General features: G+C 41.1%; 2 protein-coding genes across 21 annotated transcripts in view; one reads left to right on the forward strand and one right to left on the reverse strand.

Annotated features, from left to right (window-relative positions):
- The window catches only part of LOC146437681 (bifunctional heparan sulfate N-deacetylase/N-sulfotransferase 4), a 117918-nt gene that overhangs the window by 94905 nt on the left and 1766 nt on the right, over positions 1-21247 (reverse strand). For 7 of the 9 annotated variants that reach the window (XM_085057609.1, XM_085057606.1, XM_085057600.1 and 4 more), the window contains exon 2: positions 17510-17728. The gene's annotated coding sequence lies outside the window, so the exon portion shown is untranslated. Of the gene's footprint in view, positions 1-12783; positions 12874-17509; positions 17729-21247 lie in introns of those variants that run through there. The other 2 variants (XM_085057603.1, XM_085057607.1) reach the window with 2 other exon arrangements.
- The window catches only part of LOC146437682 (uncharacterized), a 135457-nt gene continuing 119718 nt past the window's right edge, over positions 5509-21247 (forward strand). For 9 of the 12 annotated variants that reach the window (XM_085057620.1, XM_085057613.1, XM_085057617.1 and 6 more), the window contains exon 1: positions 12866-15786. Coding sequence is in view for 2 of the 12 variants with exons in the window: in XM_085057624.1 (XP_084913750.1) it covers positions 5601-5788; positions 8056-8144; positions 15665-15750 (363 nt within the window). In the remaining 10 variants the exon portion in view is untranslated. Of the gene's footprint in view, positions 5789-8055; positions 8145-12865; positions 16323-21247 lie in introns of those variants that run through there. The other 3 variants (XR_014851474.1, XM_085057624.1, XM_085057623.1) reach the window with 2 other exon arrangements.

Genomic DNA, 21247 nt, shown 5'->3' on the forward strand with positions numbered 1-21247 from the left:
CATTCCTCTGTGTACGTCCCATGACATTCCAGATATCTCTACAGGGTCCTGCCCTTCCTTGCAGAGAAAAGCCTACCATGGAACTGCAAGTGTTGGGAGTCTTGAATGCTCAAAAATAACTTGTCTAGCGAATTATGTAAAGCTCAGTGTGTTGGTAACAGTCTCCCACTGATGTCTAACCTGTGCCCACAAAGAACAGGAATGCTAGCAATGGATTGGTGTGTGAGCTGTTCCTTCAGCTCAGATGTTGGTGGCTGAATGGCTTTTTGTTGCTGAAAGTCACACAGGTGATTCCTGCTGAGCCTGGAGCAGGTTTGTGAGCAGGCAGAAGCTGCTCACTCTCCTAGGCTTACCCACGTTTTCACATGCAGTTGGAAAGTGTCTCTGCATAGGTGCAGTGGATGTTACAGGACTGCAGAGCCCTGGCAGCAGCAGCCACGGGCAGGACCCTGTCCTCCATCAGAATGGGAGAGTGGGAGGGCTGTGCATCAGCAGCATCTCGAGCATGACTTGGATTGCTATTAATCATTCACCTATGCATAGAATCTTAACAAGGGCTTAGGCTCCAGCATGCCTGGTGTTTGGGCAGCAGGCCCTGGCATTAGCATTCAGAGCCCATGCAGGTTGTCTCGGGTTTCTAGACAGTGCAAGGTTACAGCAAAGCTGTGCCCGTGCTGTGTCTCACAGCGATGGGAGCAGGAGCCAAGCGCTGCAGCAGCGTGGCCTTTGGCTACTTCTGCAGGAATTCAGCACAGCCAACACTCACAAGAAGCCCCCTGAAATCAGGCTGGCCAGTGCACACTCACTGGGAGCTCTCACAAGTACAGGAGGTGCTGAGTTTTGTCGTGTTGAAGCTACTCCTCAAAAAAGTGCCACCTTCCCTGGGAGGTCATCTCCAGAGGGCTGCCATGGTTTTGCTCAGACCTTTGTAAACCATAGCTGCCAGAGGGACACATCACAGAACCCTCCCTCTCCTGCTCACCTCTTTGCATACCTCAGTAAGTAAATCACTCAGGCACAGAAAACGTTGAATTATTTTCATTCTCTGCTTGAGGTTTTTAAAACCTTCCTTGTTCCCCACACTCTGAACAAAAGGGGCTAGGGTCAGTGTGGGAAAAATGACCAAATACTTTGCCCCAACTAGTTTTACTTCAAAGTTACAATGCAGATAAGTGGGACAGAGGGACACAGTAGGCAATGTAGTGTTTAGTGGTTCTGGCAGAATTATCGATGGACTGCAGAGCAGTTGGATGAGAGCTCTTTTTATTGACTCTGTGTTGTAATAAGGAGCCATAGATTCAGTAGCACATCCATCCTTTTAAATTAGAAGACACATTACTTCTGAAAATGTGTTTTTCTGCCTCCATATGTATAGGAAGCAAGTCCTGGATCTGCATTTCAAGTCCAACTGAAGTGATTCCTGTGTACAATATTTTTAAGATACAGATACCAGCGTGCACAAGACAGATACTAAAGTACTGGGGGATGTTTTGAAGGGAGAGGCACATAACTAATGTATTGCTAGTAAACACTTTGTCTCCTAATGCATTTGTTCCATGCTCGTATTCAAGCCATGCCTTTCATTTCCCATTGTGATTAAAACTAGGTGGGTGTTTAGCTACAAAAAGGCACTGTGCTAATGCTCAGCACTGTTTATCAAAACATGCATATGCATTTCATTCCTGTAATGTGCAAGGCAGGGAGTGATCAGAGCCTAAATCCTCAACACGGGCTCTGATTTTGATTAGTGGCACTTACACACTGAGGCAGAGACATTTTGTATTACATGATCTACATTTCAACTCCATTTGGCATAAAGGTAAAATCATTTCTCCATGCATAAAAACTGTAAATCAGATAAGAATTGATTGTATTTGTTGGTTTAATGAAGTAAGATAGTGGATTTCTGACTAATGCATTGGAAAGTATTTATATAATAGAGAGTTCTGCCATCATAAATCACTTTGTGGCGAATGCAACAATTTTTTATTGGAGGTCACCAGAGTTAGCAGCAAAATCAATTCAAATCAAATCACAGAGCTGCCGTATACATCAGGAGACTGCAAAGGAATTAATACACTTATGTGTTTGCTCACTGGGCATGCCTAAATTAAATATTAACAGTTTGCATGAGGATGGAGATGTCTTGCATTACAAGCAGTTCATGTGCTTTCATGCCAGGCAGTCCAGGTACCTACTCAACACAGACTGGTGGAGTTTACATTTAAAAACCAAACTACCTCCTTTTGGCTAAAGAGTACATTGATGGTTTTTTTCCACTATTCCAACCAGGAGCCAGTTTTGAAAATGTGATGAATTGCTCTCACAGTTAAATTACTTCTTTTGGCAAGAAAAGTTCAGCTCCGAACTTTTAAGCATTTTTTTCATGTTGTCTAAGTTAATACCCACAGAGCAAAATTGCTGCAGTGGGTGTTGTCAAAGCCATTTCTGCTTCCTCCATAGCTCAAGTTCAGAGTCTGCTAGCTCATAATTCTGGTTAATGAGCAAATTCTAAAATACAGGAATATTTTCCTTCTTTAGTGGAACCAGAACCTGGCACAAGGATAAGTTGGCATGGAGGCGTAGAATGATTGCTCTTAAACCTCCTCTACTCAGTAAAAACAGGATCGGTTCTCTGAAACTGAAAAGTCATACGTAGTTGTGAGGCAAAACCTAAAAATGCCTGTTTCTCCTGATATCCTTTTTTCCCATTTGGGAAAAATAATCAGACATTTGCTACTCAGCCCATCCATGAAAAAGGGTCATCATGAGTGTTTAGCACAGACTTAGAGCTGAAGATGAGTCAATGGCTTCCAGTCCATGAACTGTCAGACCTTAATTGCTAGTTCATATATCAGCAATATTGTAGACCTTCTAAACTATAGCCCTGTTTATAGAAAGGTCTCTGAGCAGGGATCGTTCTGAAGTGCCCTGTTCAAAGGAGAAGCTGTAAACTCAATGACAGGAATAATTATAATGTCAAACAGATTAACAGTCAGTTCCTGGCCATACAACTACAGGGCGTATTTAACGAGTCAGTGCTAAATTTAAAAGCACAAACTCCAGTCAAAAGGACTAAATTTAAGTCTTTTCCTGGGTTCTGCAATTACATAAATGCAATTAAACAATAGAGTAGTTATCAAAGGAATGAAATAAGGTAAGAACTCAGTCCACTGTTTTCTTACTTTTATGAGTTATGCTTCAAGTCATGCACAAGGGACATTGGGAACCAAACCTGCTCTTTATTTACACCTGTGTAGCTCCATTTGGCCCTAAGCCTGAAAAGCCATGAGCAAAACAGAACCACTTTTCCCTGGGCTGCGGCCCCTTGAGCACAGTAACACAATAAAATGGCAAGAAGCTACATAAAATTAGATGAAGAAAACCTTAAACCAATTCCTGAGACCTATGGACTTGCATGAATTAAACAAAACCACTCTGAGGTGTGCTAGAGCATTCCTCATACTTCACATCACAGGGGATACACGCTGCCATCTACTCGTGCCATAAATAATCTGAGTCAAAGTGGATCAGGCTAATCTATAGCATTTCCAAATTTCTGCTAGGTACCTGGTAAAAATGTAAATGAACTTCTCATTTCAGGAGCTAAACCTTGATTACATCATTATATATTATGAATTATAAATGGATATACTTTATATGCTTTTATACTAAGACATTCAATATAGAGTTACATATTGTAAATTACATAGAGGTTTCAACACCTAGGGGCGATTAAAGTGAAACAAATCCACATTTAACAACTACAATGGGTGAACTTTTTCCTCCAATTATTGTTAACCCCTAAACTCCTGATTTGCCTGCAAATTGTGGCATTCTGAAGGCTGGGAGAAAGCTGTGCTTAGAAACAGGCAGTCAGAATTTCTGTATCACGGGGATAAGGCAGAAGCCCACTGGGAGCTGACTAATGGAGGGTTTCCTTGCACGTCTGAGCACCCAGGGCGGCGCAGGCTGGAGTCTGGCTGTGGTACCAACACAAAGCTGATTCTTTATGCTACAATTAACTTGACTTCTGTGAAACATTCATAACCTGCCATCTCCTGGACTGTGTTTAGCTGGGAAAGCCATGCCTGGTGCGTTCTGCTGTAACACATTAAGCTTAATGTGACTGCACTGGATTCTGCAAAGTGGGTAGGCAGTATTTCCTGCGCTAAATTTACCTCTGACAGAGAGGTTACTCAGACTCAACCAATATAACTCATCATATGATGCATTATTCACAGTAATGGATTTATTCTTAATCCCATCAGCTTTATTGCCTAAGAAATGGGAAGGGCCTTCAGAGGGAAGCTAATCTTCAAGATGTTCATAAAAACTATGCTGGTAATTGCCATGAAAAGCATTGACTGAAGGTAAAGCTTTCCTTCAAAACTGGTCCTAATTTTTCTCATCTTCACATAACACGTTTCTCTCAGGTTTATTTTGGCCTATTTAATCCTGTTTAGCCTTTCTACTACTTATTTCCAAGATGGAACTTTTGGGAACTGGTAATAATTTTGCTCTTCCTGAATGTGCAAAGCACTGCAAAATCCGGAGTACAAAATGTACCAAGTTTAGCACTGGTGCAAAACTCTTAATTCTCCCAAACTTTCTCTGTTAAAACTCTGAGACTTTTTGCTGCATGGAGACTTTTTGGATTTTGAGCAGGTTATCAATTCTCTTGCAATCGGTTGTCACCAGACTTTAATTAGAGATTACTCATATTTCCAGGTTAGGTATGTGAGGTTACTGATAGTAGGATAGAGAATATTGTTATTATTAATGACCATTAATGGCATAACAGTCTAGGAAATACGATTTTAAATCCACAGCTGGGATTTAATAAAGCTGAAACCGTTTGAATGGTGATACTGCTTGTGATACACAATTAAGATCTCAAAGACCTAGTGCCAGCCTGCCCACCAAAGCAGGTAAGTCGCAGAGACAGGATTGGTGGGAAAAGCCTGGCCGAGCAGCTGGCCAGGGTTGTGCAGCTCCACACAGCGCAGCCTGGGCACGGCGAGGGCTCAGGGACGGAGCTCCCCCGCCTCCAACCCCGGCCACCGCTGCTGCCTGTGCTCTTCCATCGCTCTTTTCCCCACGACATCTCTCACTGATTTGCCTACCTGTGCACTTGCGGGGAGGAGAGCCGGGGCGGGCCGGGTCATGTCAGCTCGGGATCGGCTGAGGGACAGAGGCTGAGGGGAGAGGCTGAGGGGCAGAGGCTGAGGGGAGAGGCTGAGGGGAGAGGCTGAGGGGAGCCCCTGGCGCCTGAGGGGAGAGGCTGAGGGGAGATGCTGAGGGAGCCCCTGGCGCCTGAGGGGAGAGGCTGAGGGGAGAGGCTGAGGGGCAGAGGCTGAGGGGAGAGGCTGAGGGGAGCCCCTGGCACCTGAGGGGAGAGGCGCTTCCCGCTCTGGCCCTGAGGGCGGGAGCGGCTGAGGGCGGGAAATGGCGGGTCCCTCATGAGGGCGCCTGAGGGCTGGGGCGGCGGGCGCTGTGAAAGTTCGGTTTTTTTACTTTTAAGAGCCTTCAAGGCACGAGATGGACAATAAAGCGACTTGGGGCAAGAAGTCTTAAAACAGCCCGATTATCTTCGCCTGATGTTAGCGAGCTGTGGCGTTTCTGTCGGGCGGTGTGAGGGCGGGGCTGAGGCGAAGGCGGCGGGCAGAGCGCTGAGGCGATGTGCCTCGGTGCCGGCGCTGCTGGGGCTGGGGATCCCCCAGAGGGGAGGAATTGGGACTGATCAGAGCAGAGACAAGAACGGAGGGGATTTTTCGCAGTGCTGCAGGTAGGTGTGTTTGATGAGGCTGGGAGGTGAGTTGTGTCCGTGTTCATCAAGGAGGCTTGCCGCGGGGAGGCCAAGATGGCTCAGCGCTGAGGGCCTGCAGCCTCTCAGGGACAGCTTCTCTTAGAGAGCCTTTAGTTCCTAAACTAAAAACCACAGCGTTGTTGAGAGAGGCTTACCATGTAAAATAAATACTGGTGTTTTAGCTATATTGCTTTTAAGCTCTTACCACTCTTTTAGATAATTCCGAATCAGCTTTGGGCTGCCTTAGTTAATTTTTCAGCTGACTTTAAGATTACTCTGTATAAAAGGTATTTTTTTTCAGCATAAACCCACCAAATGACATCTGTCTTAACTGAGTTACATTTCTGCCCAGCACTTACTCTTAGGTACATAACTATGTTTAATTAAGACAAATGCTTGTAAGTTCTTCGGGAGGTTCTGTGTTTTCTGTAGACTGCCAAACATGTGCTTAGAAATACCTTAATTTTGGTGGTGCCTCAAGCAAAAGGGTAAGAATACCTAGGTTCATCTGGTGTTAGCACGGACAAAGCTTTGGTATTGGTAGCAGTTTGCAACATAGTTTGAATGATGGCTGTGAAACTGTTTCTTTGTGAAACAAGGTGTTGATACAGTGGATAAAGTACAAAGTAACTCCGGGGGGCCGAATCACTTGAGTGTGTAAGGTGGGGGAAAGCAGTGAATGCCAAAATTTACAGCAAGCTTTGAAAGCTTTTAAAGCTTCTCGTACAAGAAATTTCCTTTTATGCCGGCCAACCTCTGTCTTGGGGCCTTGAAATGTTTGGGCCCTGGGTTTTGTAATGCCATTTCATGTACTTCATAATACATGTCGGGGACTTTTCAAGTCAGACTTGTATCAGTTCAAAAGATGGTAGGGAGGACCCTTTAAGATTTGGGCTGCTCGGGCTCACAGCCTCCCGAATCTGAGGGTCTCTGAAAGCAGCTTGGCTTCCCCGTGGTCAGATCATGTTGCAAACCCCACTTTGTGCTCAGTCTCAGATCTGTGCACAGCAGGGACAAGGCCTTGGGTTTGCCATAGCAAAATGAATCTTTATCTAAAGAAAGCACATTTCTCTCTTTTGGACACAGTTTTGAGAACCAGAGTACAAAGTATTGACTGAACCCAGCTAATCATGGGTGTTGATAAAATGCCCCAAATCCCTATCTGGGAAAGCTGCTAGAGGAAACTTCTGTTTGCTTCTGACCCTTTCCTTTCTTTCTCCTGGTGAAAGGAGGTGGTCCAAGCAGACTGCAGCAGAAATACTCCACTGACAGGAATTGACAGCTCTTTGACCACATTCCCTGAACAATACCCATAACAGAGAAAGGCATGTCATGTAATTCTGAGCATTTCCCATCTTAAACAAGGCTGAAGCTAAAGACTTTCCTTAATTGCGAGAATGGCAATGGTGTGTATTGTGCAGGGACATCCACTTCAGAAACTGCTGCATTGGTGTTTGTCAATGGCTAAACGTAAAAAATAAATGCACGCAACGCCACACAGAATGTCTGTCATGAGAGTTCTTTGCTGTGACAAGGAGCCTAAAAGCTACAGTAGCTGAAAATTTAATGTCCATTATAGTGTGGAAGTCTTGCTTTCAATTAAACTAGGTGTAGCACTTAATGGAAAATTTCAGGTGGGAGAGTTTTCTTCATGACTGTTCTGCAATGTGTATGGACTACTTTGCAGTTCTGTTGGTGCTCCCCACAGGTTTTTGCTCAGAGAAGCTGTGGCTGCCCCATCCCTGGAAGTGTCCAAAGCCAGGGTGGGTGAAGCTTGGAGCAACCTGGGATAGTGGAAGATGTCCCTGCCCATGACAGGGAGTGGAAAGAGATGGTCTTTAAGATCCCTTCCAACCCAAACCTTCTGTGATTCTCTCAGACAAGTGTATGCCACAAAAGAGAAATCTAGCACATTTTTTGGTTGAGTAATAAATGCCAGGGTTTTTTTTTCCTTTGTGTCAATGTTTTGGGCACACTTCCATTGTGTTAAATTCTTTGGGCACTCTTCATTCAGGTGCTCTGAGAAAAGGTAATGAAAATCACAAATCTTTCTCATAATTAAATGCACATGTGGACTGCAGAAAAGCCTTCTTTTACCAGGCCAGTATTTGCTTTGGTAGGGGTGGAAGAGTCAAAAACCCAGTGCAGTGAGGGAACTTCTGCACAGGCTGAACAGAAGTCCAGCAAGAAAACAGTGTTGCTGGCTGTTTGATTTCTGACTTAGATCTCGATTTCTTTATCTTTAGGGACCCTGAAATTCTTCCATCTTGCAGAAATGGACAGAGAGACACTAAGGCTGTATGGAGTTGCCGTGCTCCTAGTGAAGAATTATCAGGTGTGGCTGTTCCTGTGCTTGGGTGCAGTGTGGGAGGGTGACATGAGTGGAGGTGTGAGGGTGGGGAAAGGGAGAGAAAAGAAAGGAGCAAGAGGAAAGGGAAACAGAGCTGTGAGCACCCATTGCTCTGCAGCATTACACAGGCTGCATCCACAGTTAAGTTTTCCCAGGACTCCTCACGTCACACAGATGTTGAACGGAAACATTGACAAATATCTATTTGGGACCTACCAGCTACTGTGTTACCTGTGCAACTTAAATGCAGCTCTGCATGATTTCCTTGATCATGCAGAAGTTTTTTCCATAAGACCCTCCCTCATTTCCAGGGAGAATCAGCTGCAAATAATGTTGATTAACCTCAAGATGTTGTATGTTCAGTGCTTGTGAATTTTTTTAAAAAGCTTAGCGCTTTGGGAAATCAGTGACAGTGGATTTAAAACTTCTAATCAAACAAAAAAAAATAATTTGGCTTTTCTGTATATAGGTGAATGTTTATAGACATAAAAACTAATTGAATGTGTAGCTGGGTGACCTTTAGCATACATCATCAAACTCCAGTGCCTTGGGCATGTGTATGGAAATCAGATGATAGCTGGGTAAAAATAGCTGTAATTTAGTAGGGATGAAACAAAGTCTTTCAGGGTGGGGAGAAAGGCAAAGAAGGTGAAGAGAAATATATAATCTTTCTTGAAAATGACAGGCTGTTCCAGCAGGAACTTCCAGCTGAAATACTGGCCTGAGGCGCTTGTCGAGCATGGGCTATTACACTCCAACCAGTTTAGCTTTTGCAAAACTATCAGCAGCAGCAGCAAGCGCTGAGAGGTGTCAGTCGGTGTTAGCCACAGGGAGCACTGAGTGCTCCAGCTAAAGCCCTTGCACTCCCATGCTTGTCTGCAGGGATGGGACCCCAAACATGCCCCTTGAACAGCTCCTTCAGGCACAGGGGCAGAGGTGGAGATGGACAAACTGCTTGGCAGTCCCAAAGGCTGGGGTCATTAAACAGAAACATTTTTTTTAGTTATTATTTTTAAAATTTTTAATGTTTTGCTGTCTTGCCTGTTTGGTTTGTTGTGGTTTTCCTGTTGATCTCCATAGTTACACATCAGCACAGCATTTGGAATGAGATTAAATGAGGAACATAGGATTAACCTCATCCCTTGTGCATGACTGAGAAGCTACTGCTGGTTCAGTGCATAGAGTGTGGTTGATGACATATATTGGAATTTGTGTGCATATCGTGTTTTCCTGTGTCACTTTTAGAAGAACAGGAAAGCTGTGTTCTGTGTTTCTGCTATAGAAATATGTTTTTCCTGCTTTTGAAATAAAGTTAAAGGGGTAGGAATCCTGTAATGTTTTTTTCATGGTGAGATTCTGAAGGGTGAGTCTTGCTTGTTGAAGACTATCAATTTTCTCAATAATCTGAAAAGCATTTCAATGTTTTTGTGCTTGGCTTAGCAGAAAAAAAATGAACATCACTTCAGCTTTGAGCACATTCTAACCTTCAGAATTTTTAACAAAGTATTCTTCAGGGCAAACAAAATTCTGTACAATTGTACAAAAACGTCCATGGGAGTCTCCCATGATTTCAGAGCTTCTGTTGGGGCATTTGGAAAATAAGAAGACAGTCTGGTTTCATAGATAGAAAAAAGGGGAAAATAGGAGCAAAGAGAACCGAGATCATTTGGAAAAAATAATCCAGATCTGGAATAGTAGAAGGAAAACCAAATAAACAAAGAAAAACACACCAAAAAAACCCCAAACCAACTAAACAAATTTTCTAAAAAAATAACTAACTGATCAAAGAAAGAAATAAAAAACCCAAACCCCTAAACTTTCCCCCAATCAACTTGTTCAAATGCTTGAACAAGATTCTAGAGCAGCATAAAAGCAGGTGGTTTAAAGAGACAGTGCGTCAAGGAATGAACAAAAATGAAGAAAAAAATGCTTTGAACTTTAGGGAGAAAGATTTTTTCAGAAACCTGAGCATGTTTCTCCACCAGTGCAGGACTAGTGAGCATCTTCAGGCAGAACACATTGGGCAAATGTGCATGCAGCATTCTTCAGTGTAGTGAAAATGGAGTTTAGAGAGTATTAAGATGTTTAACACAATCATTTCCAGGGATTTATATAGTATTTAGTCTTTTATGAGATGATGTGATAAAACTATTTCTAACAAGAGTGCTTAATGTACGTTGGTAAGTCTTGGGGGTGTGATTGCAAGGGTGCAAATCCTGCTTATTCTGGGGGAAAACGTCTGTGTTACTTGGAGAGAATAGGATTACATTTCCACAGAGGAAAGAGTAGCTGGTATGTACTAAATGAATCTGAAATACAGTGTAACCATGAAAGAAAATAGTTGATAGAATATCAAAGTTAGTCTTCAAGTTTTATTTGTTCCTACATGATTTTTAAGTAGAAAAATTTTCACTTCTCTCTGCTCTGAATATATTGTTAACTTTCTGCAAGTCTTGTAAGTGATATAAAGCTTGTTTGCCTTGGAAGTTCCTTGCAAAGAAAATTTTCATCCTGGCTTAAGGCCTAATGTTATCAGGTGAGGAACAGCCTCCAATTTTTTAAAGGTAAGAGTATGCCTGCTCAGACATACAGAAGCCTTCAAGTTAAAGCCCATAATGCTTGATATCTCAATGCTGTAAATGCTGAAGAAAACTGAAGTGACCTGTAAATATATTGGGAAGTATGGGACTGTTTTTATGTTTTTATATATGTATATGAATAAGGGGTTTTGACTGAAGGGTGCTGTACAATAGTGGCTGGCTGCAGTAGAATTAAGAGATCACCCAGGGATGAATGAGGAGTTAAAGAAATTATGTGGGTAAGGCTTTAGTGGTAGTTTGAGAGCACACATTTTTTAGCTGGAGAGAAGCTTTGCTCATAACAAATCAAAAGCAACAGGAAGGCTTTACCTGCAGTGCTGCTCAGCCACTTCCTTTCCCTCCCTCCGACACCCTTGCCCTCCTTTCCTCTCACCCCTCTTAGTTTTCTCCAGCACTTGTTCTTCTGTTGTTCCCTCTGGCCTCCTATATAGCTGTCCCTTTATTTTCATGTTTTTTTCCTATTTGTTCATTTGCCTCTCTCTCTGAGATGACCAAAAGCAGGACAAGAATTACTATAACGTGCAACTTCCCTAGAAAATCAGCTGCAGGGGATGGAGGGGGCTTAGGTGGTGTTCCAGCAGGAGCTCTGCTATGGTACTTGTAGAAGAGGCAGAGCGTGAAGGTTCATGGAGAGAGAGTTCAGGTGAAGAACAAAGTAGTTCAGTGTTGTGCACTGTAGGGAAGGATCTTCCCTGAGTCACTGCTCAGCTGTGCAGGCAGCAGCTCTGATATTATGGAGATGAGCTGCTAGTCTTTATGGGCAAGGCCCTGAGAAACTCCTGGAGCCAGCCTGACGTTTCCCTGCCCAGCTCAGAAAAGGTTCAGCAGCCAGAATGGTGCTGGTGGTGATGTACAGCATAATTGGGTTCCAGAGCACTGGTAACCTTGGAGCTTTATGACAAAGCTGAAGGAGCTGCTGTAGTAAAAGTGACATTCAAGGTCAATGTTTTTGCCTTTGTTTCATTTAAAAGAGAAAAGTGTGAGCAATTCTTTCCCTCAAGTTATTCTAGTGGAAAAGCTTTGCTGCTTTAAAGATATAGTTCATCAGACTGGATATCCATGGATGTTTTGCTACAGAATCATTTTCCTTTGTAATGAGAGAAAGTTATTTAGCCATTATCAGTAAATAGTGTATCTTAGAAAACTTGATGCTTTTCCTGACATTTTAATCTCTTTTTATATCCCAGAAAGCAAATAGCATCATGATTTTTCCCAAAGTATTAGTGAGATTTATTTTAAGCCCACACAACCAAGCCCTGTAAACAGGTGCTAAGTCCTTCAGTGATGGCTCTAAAGTAATGTTAATTTTTTTTTCTGTCAAAGTGCTTTTCATCTTACACTAGGATTATATGAGTTTCTATGCCTCCTATAGGATTAAATTTTTAACTGTCAGAAAGTTTTTTGAAAATTATTTGCACTTTTGGTAGTCAGAGTCTATATGCAACTTGTTCATTAACTAAAGACCATCTCCCTAACTGACTGGTGCAGGACACATCTTTAATTGCAGATTCTGAAGTGTGCTAATTGTAGTTGTGGACTGCTTGAGACAGTCACTTAAGGCATGAAAATATTTAATAGCATTGGACGGTTGTCTTGTCAGTGTGTGTTCTGGAAGATTGCTGTGCGTGACTTAATAAAGAAATTACAGGAAAGTTAACAGCTCTAGCAGTTAGTCAAATGATAGAAAAATAGCAGCTCCAGTGAAAATGTTAAATATTTTCTATGGTATCATAGCTTGGAAAGACTGGTGCCTTTTTGCTGCCCTGTGTAATAGCAAGAGGCATCTGTGTGCTGCTGCTGCTGAGATTGAGACCCTCTGCAGTCTCTTTACTGGCTGTATTTCATTAACTTTTATAAACCTCTTGCCTTCAATAACAGCAAATGAAACTCAGGCACAATGTCTCCCTCTAGGCCACAGAAAACTCCAACTTCCAATAATTCAGTGTTGGAGTTGAATAAAAGACAAATTATTCTGTCATCTGTCAGTAGCTACAATCCATCAGGCAGTAATGCAGGGTACTTACTGTGGGAGAAGCAGGGCTATTCCAATTACTGCCAGCTCCTTAATTACCCGCGGCGCAGAGCTCTGCGTGTTCTGCAAAGCACCTCTTCCTGTTTGGCCCTGAGCCCTGGGCTTCCTGTGCCTGGGCAAATGGCACCAGAAACAAAACCTGTGGTTTCAGTGGTTTTTCTGAGGAGTTTAAAGAGGTACAAGATGTGATAAACTCCGTTTACCTTCTTCAGAGAGCGTGTTTGTGTGCGGCAGAGCTGAACCTTAGCGGAGCGCAGCAGCCACAAGCACCTTCAAACTTTTACTTTTGTATGAGCAGACTTTACATGATCTTGCTCAGAGCAAAACAAGCCATGACCCTTCCAGGCAGCTTGGTGCAGGGGCTCTCTGATATTCTCTGGCATTTGTTTGTTCTCCTAATGGTCTGATGTTCTGGCCTTGCATACAGCACACCCATACTGATAGAGGAGTGATTCTGGTGGCCAGTGCTGATTAACGCTGCTCTCCCAGGAGTGACAGGAACAGTGTTCTCATAGTGTCCATCCCAGACAGCTTTGCCTTATTTTACCCTCTTGAAATGATGCAGCTTGTGTTGTTTTCTAGCAAATGTTTTGGTTTGTTTTGTTGGTTTTATTCTTTTTTAAAAACTTCCTAAGACACCAGCACCTCACCACTTCTTCAGTCTGACCAAGAATTTGATGCTGAAAGGCAACCTACTGAAAAGTCATTTGTAAATTCCAAAAGGAAAGCAATGTTTTCATGTATTTGTTTTCATGTTTTCCTTTTGAGACTACAGAGAATTATTCCTCCTGCACGGAAAAAATCCCCAAAAATCTGCCATTGTAGGCAGGTGTGAGAAGATTATTATAGAACAATTCAGCCAAAAATCTTGACTAAAGGGGAGACTCATTTTCTTGAGACTGTCTCTTTTGTTCTGGGATGTCTTTGCTATTCAGGTTTCCAAATTGAAACCACCTTTCTTGATAGGTGTTGCCATTCCATGTGGGATTTTACTGGTTTGGGATGGATAAGAGGGAATTTTCTTTGTGGTAGCCTGTGTTTTGCTGTGTTTAGGCCTAGGTGCCTACCATGGTTAAATTCCAACAGGGGCCATGCCCAGTTCAGAAAAATGGCATGGATCCTGGGAGCCAGAAATTACCTGATTTAATGCTGTCAGTCCTTAAATTCTAGTTTGCAGAATTATACAAAAATGCTTCTGTGATTTATTGCACAGCTGGTTATCGGGAAAGGACAAATATATTTCAGGCTTGCTAAGTAATGTATGCATACATGCATACAGCAAGCTGCTTTGTCAATGTCACATTAATTATCCGATAATATTGGACTTAATTCTTGTTGTAAACTTAGATGTGCAGTCCCTTGCATCATAATAAATTATGTACTAAGCCATACCTGTTACTGCAAGAATGTTTCTAGTAAAGCTTATCCCTGCCAATTAGCTGAAAAATGAATAGGAAGAGATTTCCCCTGTCCTCTAGTTATTTCTTCAGGTATTATAAATTCATTTTGTTCAATTGGTGTGGACAGACTTTGCTGTTTAATAATCACACCAGCAAAGGATGGTTTTGTTGCAAAAACAGCAGTCTAATTAGAAGATTCAGTTTTTCTTTTTCTGGCCTAGATTTCAGTAAAGAGAAAGCTGTAATCATTGCATCCAGTTTCCCTGTTCCTTTCGTCTCGAAAGCTAAATACTTCAATTCTTTATGATCTTTATCAGGATTCTCTGCAGATAACCTTACAGAAACTGTTTCTGTTTTGAAAACCTCTTTATTCAAATGAATCCCTCAGATTTTATTTCTTGCTTTAAAAAAATCTCTAAACAACAACAAAACCAACCAACCAACCAACCAAACAAAAAAAACTCAAATCTTGTCTTCTAGGTATTTAGGAACTCAGAGAAAGCATCATGACTTGCTGTTGCTCTGCTGAAATGAACTGTGAAAATTATCTTAATCTAGTTTTGATCTTTGTTTTATGCATGGCAAATAAAAGAAATAGAACAGAAAGAGACAAGTTATAAGAAATGCTGGCTGTTCAGGGATTTATTTTATTTTGCAATTGAAAAGTAGTAAATCTTGTTGCCATCTGACTATCAAAAACCTTTCATCTGTCAAAATACTGTACTACAAAAAAAGATGGACAAGCCATTGCGTCTGATGAATAGGACCACAGAAAGGAAAATCAGGTTAGAGAAACATAACAGAAAAAAGGAGGAAGACTTTGTTTCCTGGCAACTTTCTAGCAATACACTGCAGTCCAGAGATGCTTCTCTCTAAATTCATTCGATATGACAGAGATGTGAAATTTTACAGCTTGTATTGCAAGCTATCCTTTTTGTTCAGACAGTCTAAAGCTCTGCTCATGACAGCACAGAAAAGAAACCCAGGAGGTGATAGGGCTTCACTTCTAATTGGCAATTTTGCATTTGTTGCTGGTGTTAGTGATGAATAACCCAGAGCTATTATCACAGACACGGGGATGGCTTCTCTGCTGCACTGTTTCTACTCCTGTCAGTAGATACAGAGGGACCATCAGGGTACAATTTTAAGCTCAGTGTGTCTAGCTACACACTTGTTTAAAGCCATCCAAACAATTTCCTAACATCAGCAGGTGCATTTCAGGAGTTTGCCACATAACTTAAGATAGCAAAGACTAGTGGGCAGTGCCTTCTGTCCTTATGGCTTTAGATGCAATATCTCAGTCAGGCAAGCCATAGTTCAGATTATTTTTTTGAGGGAAGACAGAAACCCCAAAGCACTACACCACCACCCACAAATTAGGCAGAGAGGCTTTAAAAGTACTCTGTGTTCGCTGTACAATACCTCTTTTTACAGTGTTTTCTAATGACCTCTTGACTTTCTCTGTCTCCACAGAAAAACCTGCCAAGAGTAACCAGCTGACCACCCTGATCCTCCATTACAGAGGAAAACTTACTCCTTGGGAAGTCCTTGAGCAGTGATGCCACAATGTCCTGTCTGCACCTACTCTTTTTGAGGTAAGCCCACATGTAAGGATAATGATTGTAGGGCTGTGTTGTGTCCTGACAGAAGTTCTGCTCCCAGAGATCCTGGGAAATGGGTGGTCAGATTAAGGCAAGTTTTCTTTGTTTCCTCTGAGTTTATCTGTGGTGTGATGGTTATTGCTCACTGTGCCCTGTGGATCAGTTCTCTCAGGGCTGACGACATCTTGTGTACATCTTTCCTTCACCTGGGGAAGCCACACAGCTGAAGAATCCAGATTGTTTGATCCTGTGTGTGCATTATTGTCATGTGCTTCTCTTCTTCGTCGTGGCACTCACACAGTGTGAGACAGGATTTGATTAATGAGCAGACAGATTCTTTTTTTAGGAATAGATGAGATACCTCATGTCCCCCGGTTATCATACAAGGAAATCATCCCAGCAGATCTGGCAGGACATGCTTCATTCATCTCTTAAGGCTTATTATCTGAACAAGCTTGCAGAAACATGCCAGGGAATGCCTTAAGACTCTGACAGCTCATTAATCATGTAGTCCTACAATAAAAATAGACATCAAGTGCATTAATTACTCCTCAAACAGTTACATTTGTTGGGACTTTCTCCTAGCTAGTGTTGGAAGATGGCTAATTTTCCAGAAATAATACTCAATTATTTGTACTCAATTTTTCATTGTTTCTAAATAATCAGTAAAGTTTAACAGGAAAATATCTTGAATAACAACGTGTGTAAATATAGATTAATGTGCTTGAAACTCTAAGTCAAATTCTGTGCTTAAATAATTATTCCATTAGAATGGGGCTAGTTAAAAGTTGCTTGCCTCCAATTTGATTACATGATATTGCTCTTAGAACTGAAGAAAAGTCATATGGAAAAAAAGATCTATAATTCAGAATAGGAGGTGGACAATGAGGAATACATGCAGGGCCAGTGGTTCTTCTTTTGAGGAGTCTTTATGAAAAATTCTTTCAATCTTTTCCTTGGCTGCTAATTTGCCTCTAGTAACTCACACAGGAAGAGTAAACAAGGTTTGTGAAAGGTAGAAAGGGGGACTTTTGCCCTTAACTGTGTGATTTTTTTCTCCCTTGTCAGTCTCCAAGCCTTGTAGCCAAGCAAAAGTTAGTCTCTCTCTTTGAAAATGCAGCCTTTGAGGTAATAACCCAGCAGACCACACTGGTGTGCACCAGAGAAAGTTTAAAAGCCCATATGTAATGGAAAGAACATGCTGTGGACTGATAAGCTTTTGAGCAGGTTTGCTTAAATGGTTGAGGGATTTTGGTGAGTCACTGGGGGAAAGCTAGGTGTAATTTCTGCATAGGTTTTATTTTTTTAGATAGAGTTTAAAAACATCAAGGAAAAATAAAATCAAATGTATATAGATAAATTATGGAATTGGTATAGAGAAAAGTAAAATTAATATTAAATGCAGAAGTGTATTAAGAGTGTAGGCTTGAAGACATTAGACAGTCATCACTGTGCCTGTTGGATATAAATCCCTTGCCCAGCTCTTAATTGTTATTCCTACTCTGTGCAGACATCATTTCACATCATGAAGTTTGTAATCCTTTTGCCTGTGGCTTGAATAAAATGCAGGATTCATTCTTTTGGCTCTTACTGTCTTTATGGGATTTCTTGCAGTAGCATATTCTATGTTTAATGAGGCTATGAGGTGCAAAATTTAAAGTGACATCCTGTTTTCATGCAAATTACTAGCAAGTGGCCAAAAGTATCAGGAATTTACCTTAACTTCTGAGAATCAGCCTGGAACTGGAAAATGGGAGAGTGATTTAGGCACAGGTTTGGTTTTCTGGAACTCGTAGATGACACTGTTGGCACCTCACCCTGAAAATCGTGGAGTCATCAGTGCCAGTGAAGCTTGAAGTCTGGCTTGGCAGTCAAGTTGGCATTGCTTGCAAAGAAAGATGTCGTTCAGGGTGAAGAAGCAAACTGTGCAATAGCACTAGAAAGGAGCAGGAGTAGATGCACTGTCGTCATAGGGAAATCAGGACTAATAAATTATTGGCAAAATACCGCAACTCACTTATAATGGATTTGATACAAACTTTCCCATTTATATTTTTTCTTATGAACCTGGAGAAATATTTCCCCCCTTTATTTGCTGCTTTTGATGATTTATCAGTTCTGGTTTTGAATCCAGGTGTTTTGATACTAGTGAAAAACTCTGAAATAGGTGGTCCTGGCTCCTGCCTGATAAGAGTAGCTGTTTGTTGGTCTGCAGTACAAATATGTATGAGTTTAGTGAAGAAAAACAAAGGGAAATGTGGATGCATTGATGTTTCCTTCTGGCTTTTTCTCCCATATTCTTTGAAAGTAATATCTTTCAGTGCCAGAACTGCGGAGGGTCAAAAGGACCAGGGAAGTATCAACCATGAGAGCAAAGGATAAAGAAATAAAAATGAAGCGATTGAAAGATGAATCGGATTTATTTTATTTAAAATCACTCAGCCTTGATGCTATAACATGAAAGGCCGAACAGGAAAACAGAAGCAAGAGCAATGGGCAGAGCGTAGCACCAGCAATTAGCCAAGGCATTAGGCCACCTTGGTGGGGGGTGTGTGTAAATCTAGATCTGGTGTTCCTGTCTAGGCTGGGGTCTCTTGTGTTCACCACTGCTTCCTGCTGGGAACGAAGGAGATTTGTGCTCTATCCCTATGAATAACTGTCACAAGCCATTTGGATATCTCATATCTGTAGGACAATGTACTGTGGACACGAAAGTTTATTTTATGAACTCATTAAGAAATCTAACAAATGAGACAAGGGTTCAAAATGCAAATCTGGCCTAAACGTGTATAGCAGTGACTCTGCGCAGAACTGTTGCTGTAATTGTCCCTGTTTCCTTTAAGCAGCAGGTCATAATGAATTCAGACACAGACAAATGACTGTATTAGTCCACTAGCAACAAATTTAGATACTTCATGGAACTTCAGTGAAATCAGTGGAAACTGAAGATGTGTTCCCATCATACTGCCTTTATCAAATTCCTGTGTAAATCTATTTTTTTTTTTAGATTCAGGTGGTGTCGAACATGACCCAATTTTTGATTTGATAGTATTTTCCTCTACACTCTGAAATAGTGTCCTAATTTTTTATGATTATATACTGTAAATTGTTGTATATTCCTCAGAAATGGCTGCAGATATTCAGCACTTGGTAAGTCTTATCAACAGAATATGAAAGCACTGTATGATTCCTAGAGGTAAGGAGTGTGTTTGTTTTATGAGACAGTAATGCCTGTCAGCTCCAGCCTACTGAAACATTCTAACTCTGTGTTGCTACTTTCAAGCTTAGGTGAAAGTTTTCAGTACTTTGAAAATGATTAATACCTAATTTTCATAGACTCTGAATTCACAGTAATTTCATTTTGAAATAGGCATCATGCAAGTTGAAGGAGACTGATTTATTTCTTTTATTATTTGTTTTCCTTGTGCAAAATGCAAAGAATTCTGAGAAGCAGAGATAATCACTGTACATTTGTATGTTAATGTTACCAGGTAATCATCTTGAAAGACTGAATATGATTAACACCTTGAATCATAAACTAGGGAAAATGTACAACACTTGACAGGGAGTGAAACATCTAATACAATGTGAAAACATCTGGCCAGGAAATTGTTTTCCAAACACTGAAAATTATAAGCAATTATCAAGTATTTTACCTGACTATACCCATAACTCAGTTTTAGTGACACTTTAACTGATATTATGCTTCATTTCTCAGCAATCTGATTTTTGGATAATCACCCTAGATCTGTGTTTTGCACTCTTCCATCTTCCTGCTCGATGTGCATAGCAAGTATTTCTGTGGTGTACTCTAAGGGGGCAATCAGGGCTGCAGATGAAATAAGGCACTCGTGACAATTGAGGGCAAGAGCTTAATTTGGCAATTCTCATCAGTGAGGGATCTGACAGGAGATCCAGGTGGCCCTAAATCAGCTTGAGCCAAACTTCTAGAGAAGTGAGCCTGCATATGCCAATTTTCTTAGCATAAGCTGGGTGTTACTGTCAAGAACTTTCCTTGGGGTGAATGTATGGAGTTTGGGGTGTGAGAAATTGCCAGAATATGGTGGCAGTTTTATTCCTGATAATAACTTAAGATGATGCATGTCTCTGATGTAGATACCCATCTGCAAACCTTACATGAAAAGAAAGGGCAACTCCAAACTTTCCATATCCATTTACACATTTTATTTCTATTCCATATTTTCCCAGAAGAAAAGGTTGAGTTATAGGGACGGGGTCAAAGGGTGCTGGGCTTCCACTGATTTGAAGAATAATTTTAGCTCATAAATCCAGATGCTGTTTCTGACTTTGGAATATGGTTGTGAACCATTCATGATTTTTATTGTGCTAATAACCCTTTTCCTGTAGCTGGCCTCGGCCACGAAGCAGAAAACTGCCTTTTCATCTCGGAAAAGGAGTTTCCTGTCTCAAATCATTCCAGGACATGCCATAAAACTGACATCCCTAGTGGTTGTTTCCTCATCTCAGAGATGAAAGTTGCAGTAAGAGAAAATGGCACTCTGTCCCTCAGCAAGGAGGTTCAGAGTAGGTCAGGTCCTGACATTCTTACACAGCTCTGGGGAAAAAAAAAGGGATTTAAATCTGGTTGGTTTGTTAAGGAAATGAGGGGAATTTTCGCCTCAGGTGGTGACAGTGCTTCACTGGCATATGCCCTTAAGCTGTGTGAGGTCAAACCCTATAGTAGAGCTCCTTACTGTGTTTCATCAAGCAATGTTTTTTTGGGTGAACCTCCTAACTTGACACAACATGAGGGGTCATTTGATATTGAAGATCACACATGAACACAAAATGTTAGTGGCTTTTATTTTAACTTCAAGTAACATGACCTCATGGGAGGGCTATACCTTCCTAATCTGCTGTTTTCATCACGCTAGAAAACCATGTAGGTTTTATTTTGAAATTGTTTCTTTCCACACTGTTTCTTTGATTTTTTGCAGGTTGAGGGAATATTCTTGCTTTTTCCCCAGTGATAATTTTCCTGTTTCATGAGCTGAAAAATAACAGGGAAATTTTCAAGCAATTTAGTATTTTCAGTCTGAAGTATAGTGAAAAATCAAAGTCTCAAAATATTTCAAGGAAAGGCTGAAATAATGAAATGAACTTTGGAAAACATTATTTTTCACTGCAATTGAATAATTCATATCAATGCATACAAGAGGATTAAAGATAAATTGAACAAGGGAATTTGAAATGAGAAAAAGGAAAGCTTAAAGTGAGATAGTAAAAACAGTCTGAGTTTTGCATTTTGAATTTTCCTTTCTGTAAAATAAAGAATTAGTTTCAGTCAGCATGTTCTCTGTTCTGGTACTAATATAACATTTTCTGCAGATGACCTGCTGGATTTTTTTTTTTTAAATTTTTGGTTTTTTACAACTTTATGAAATACTTGAAATACCCAAATTTCTGCTGGAATTCACTCATATTGTTTGACAGC

This window comes from Lichenostomus cassidix, chromosome 4, assembly GCF_008360975.1.
Source record: "Lichenostomus cassidix isolate B80296 chromosome 4, HeHo_3.0, whole genome shotgun sequence".
NCBI lineage: Eukaryota > Metazoa > Chordata > Aves > Passeriformes > Meliphagidae > Lichenostomus > Lichenostomus cassidix.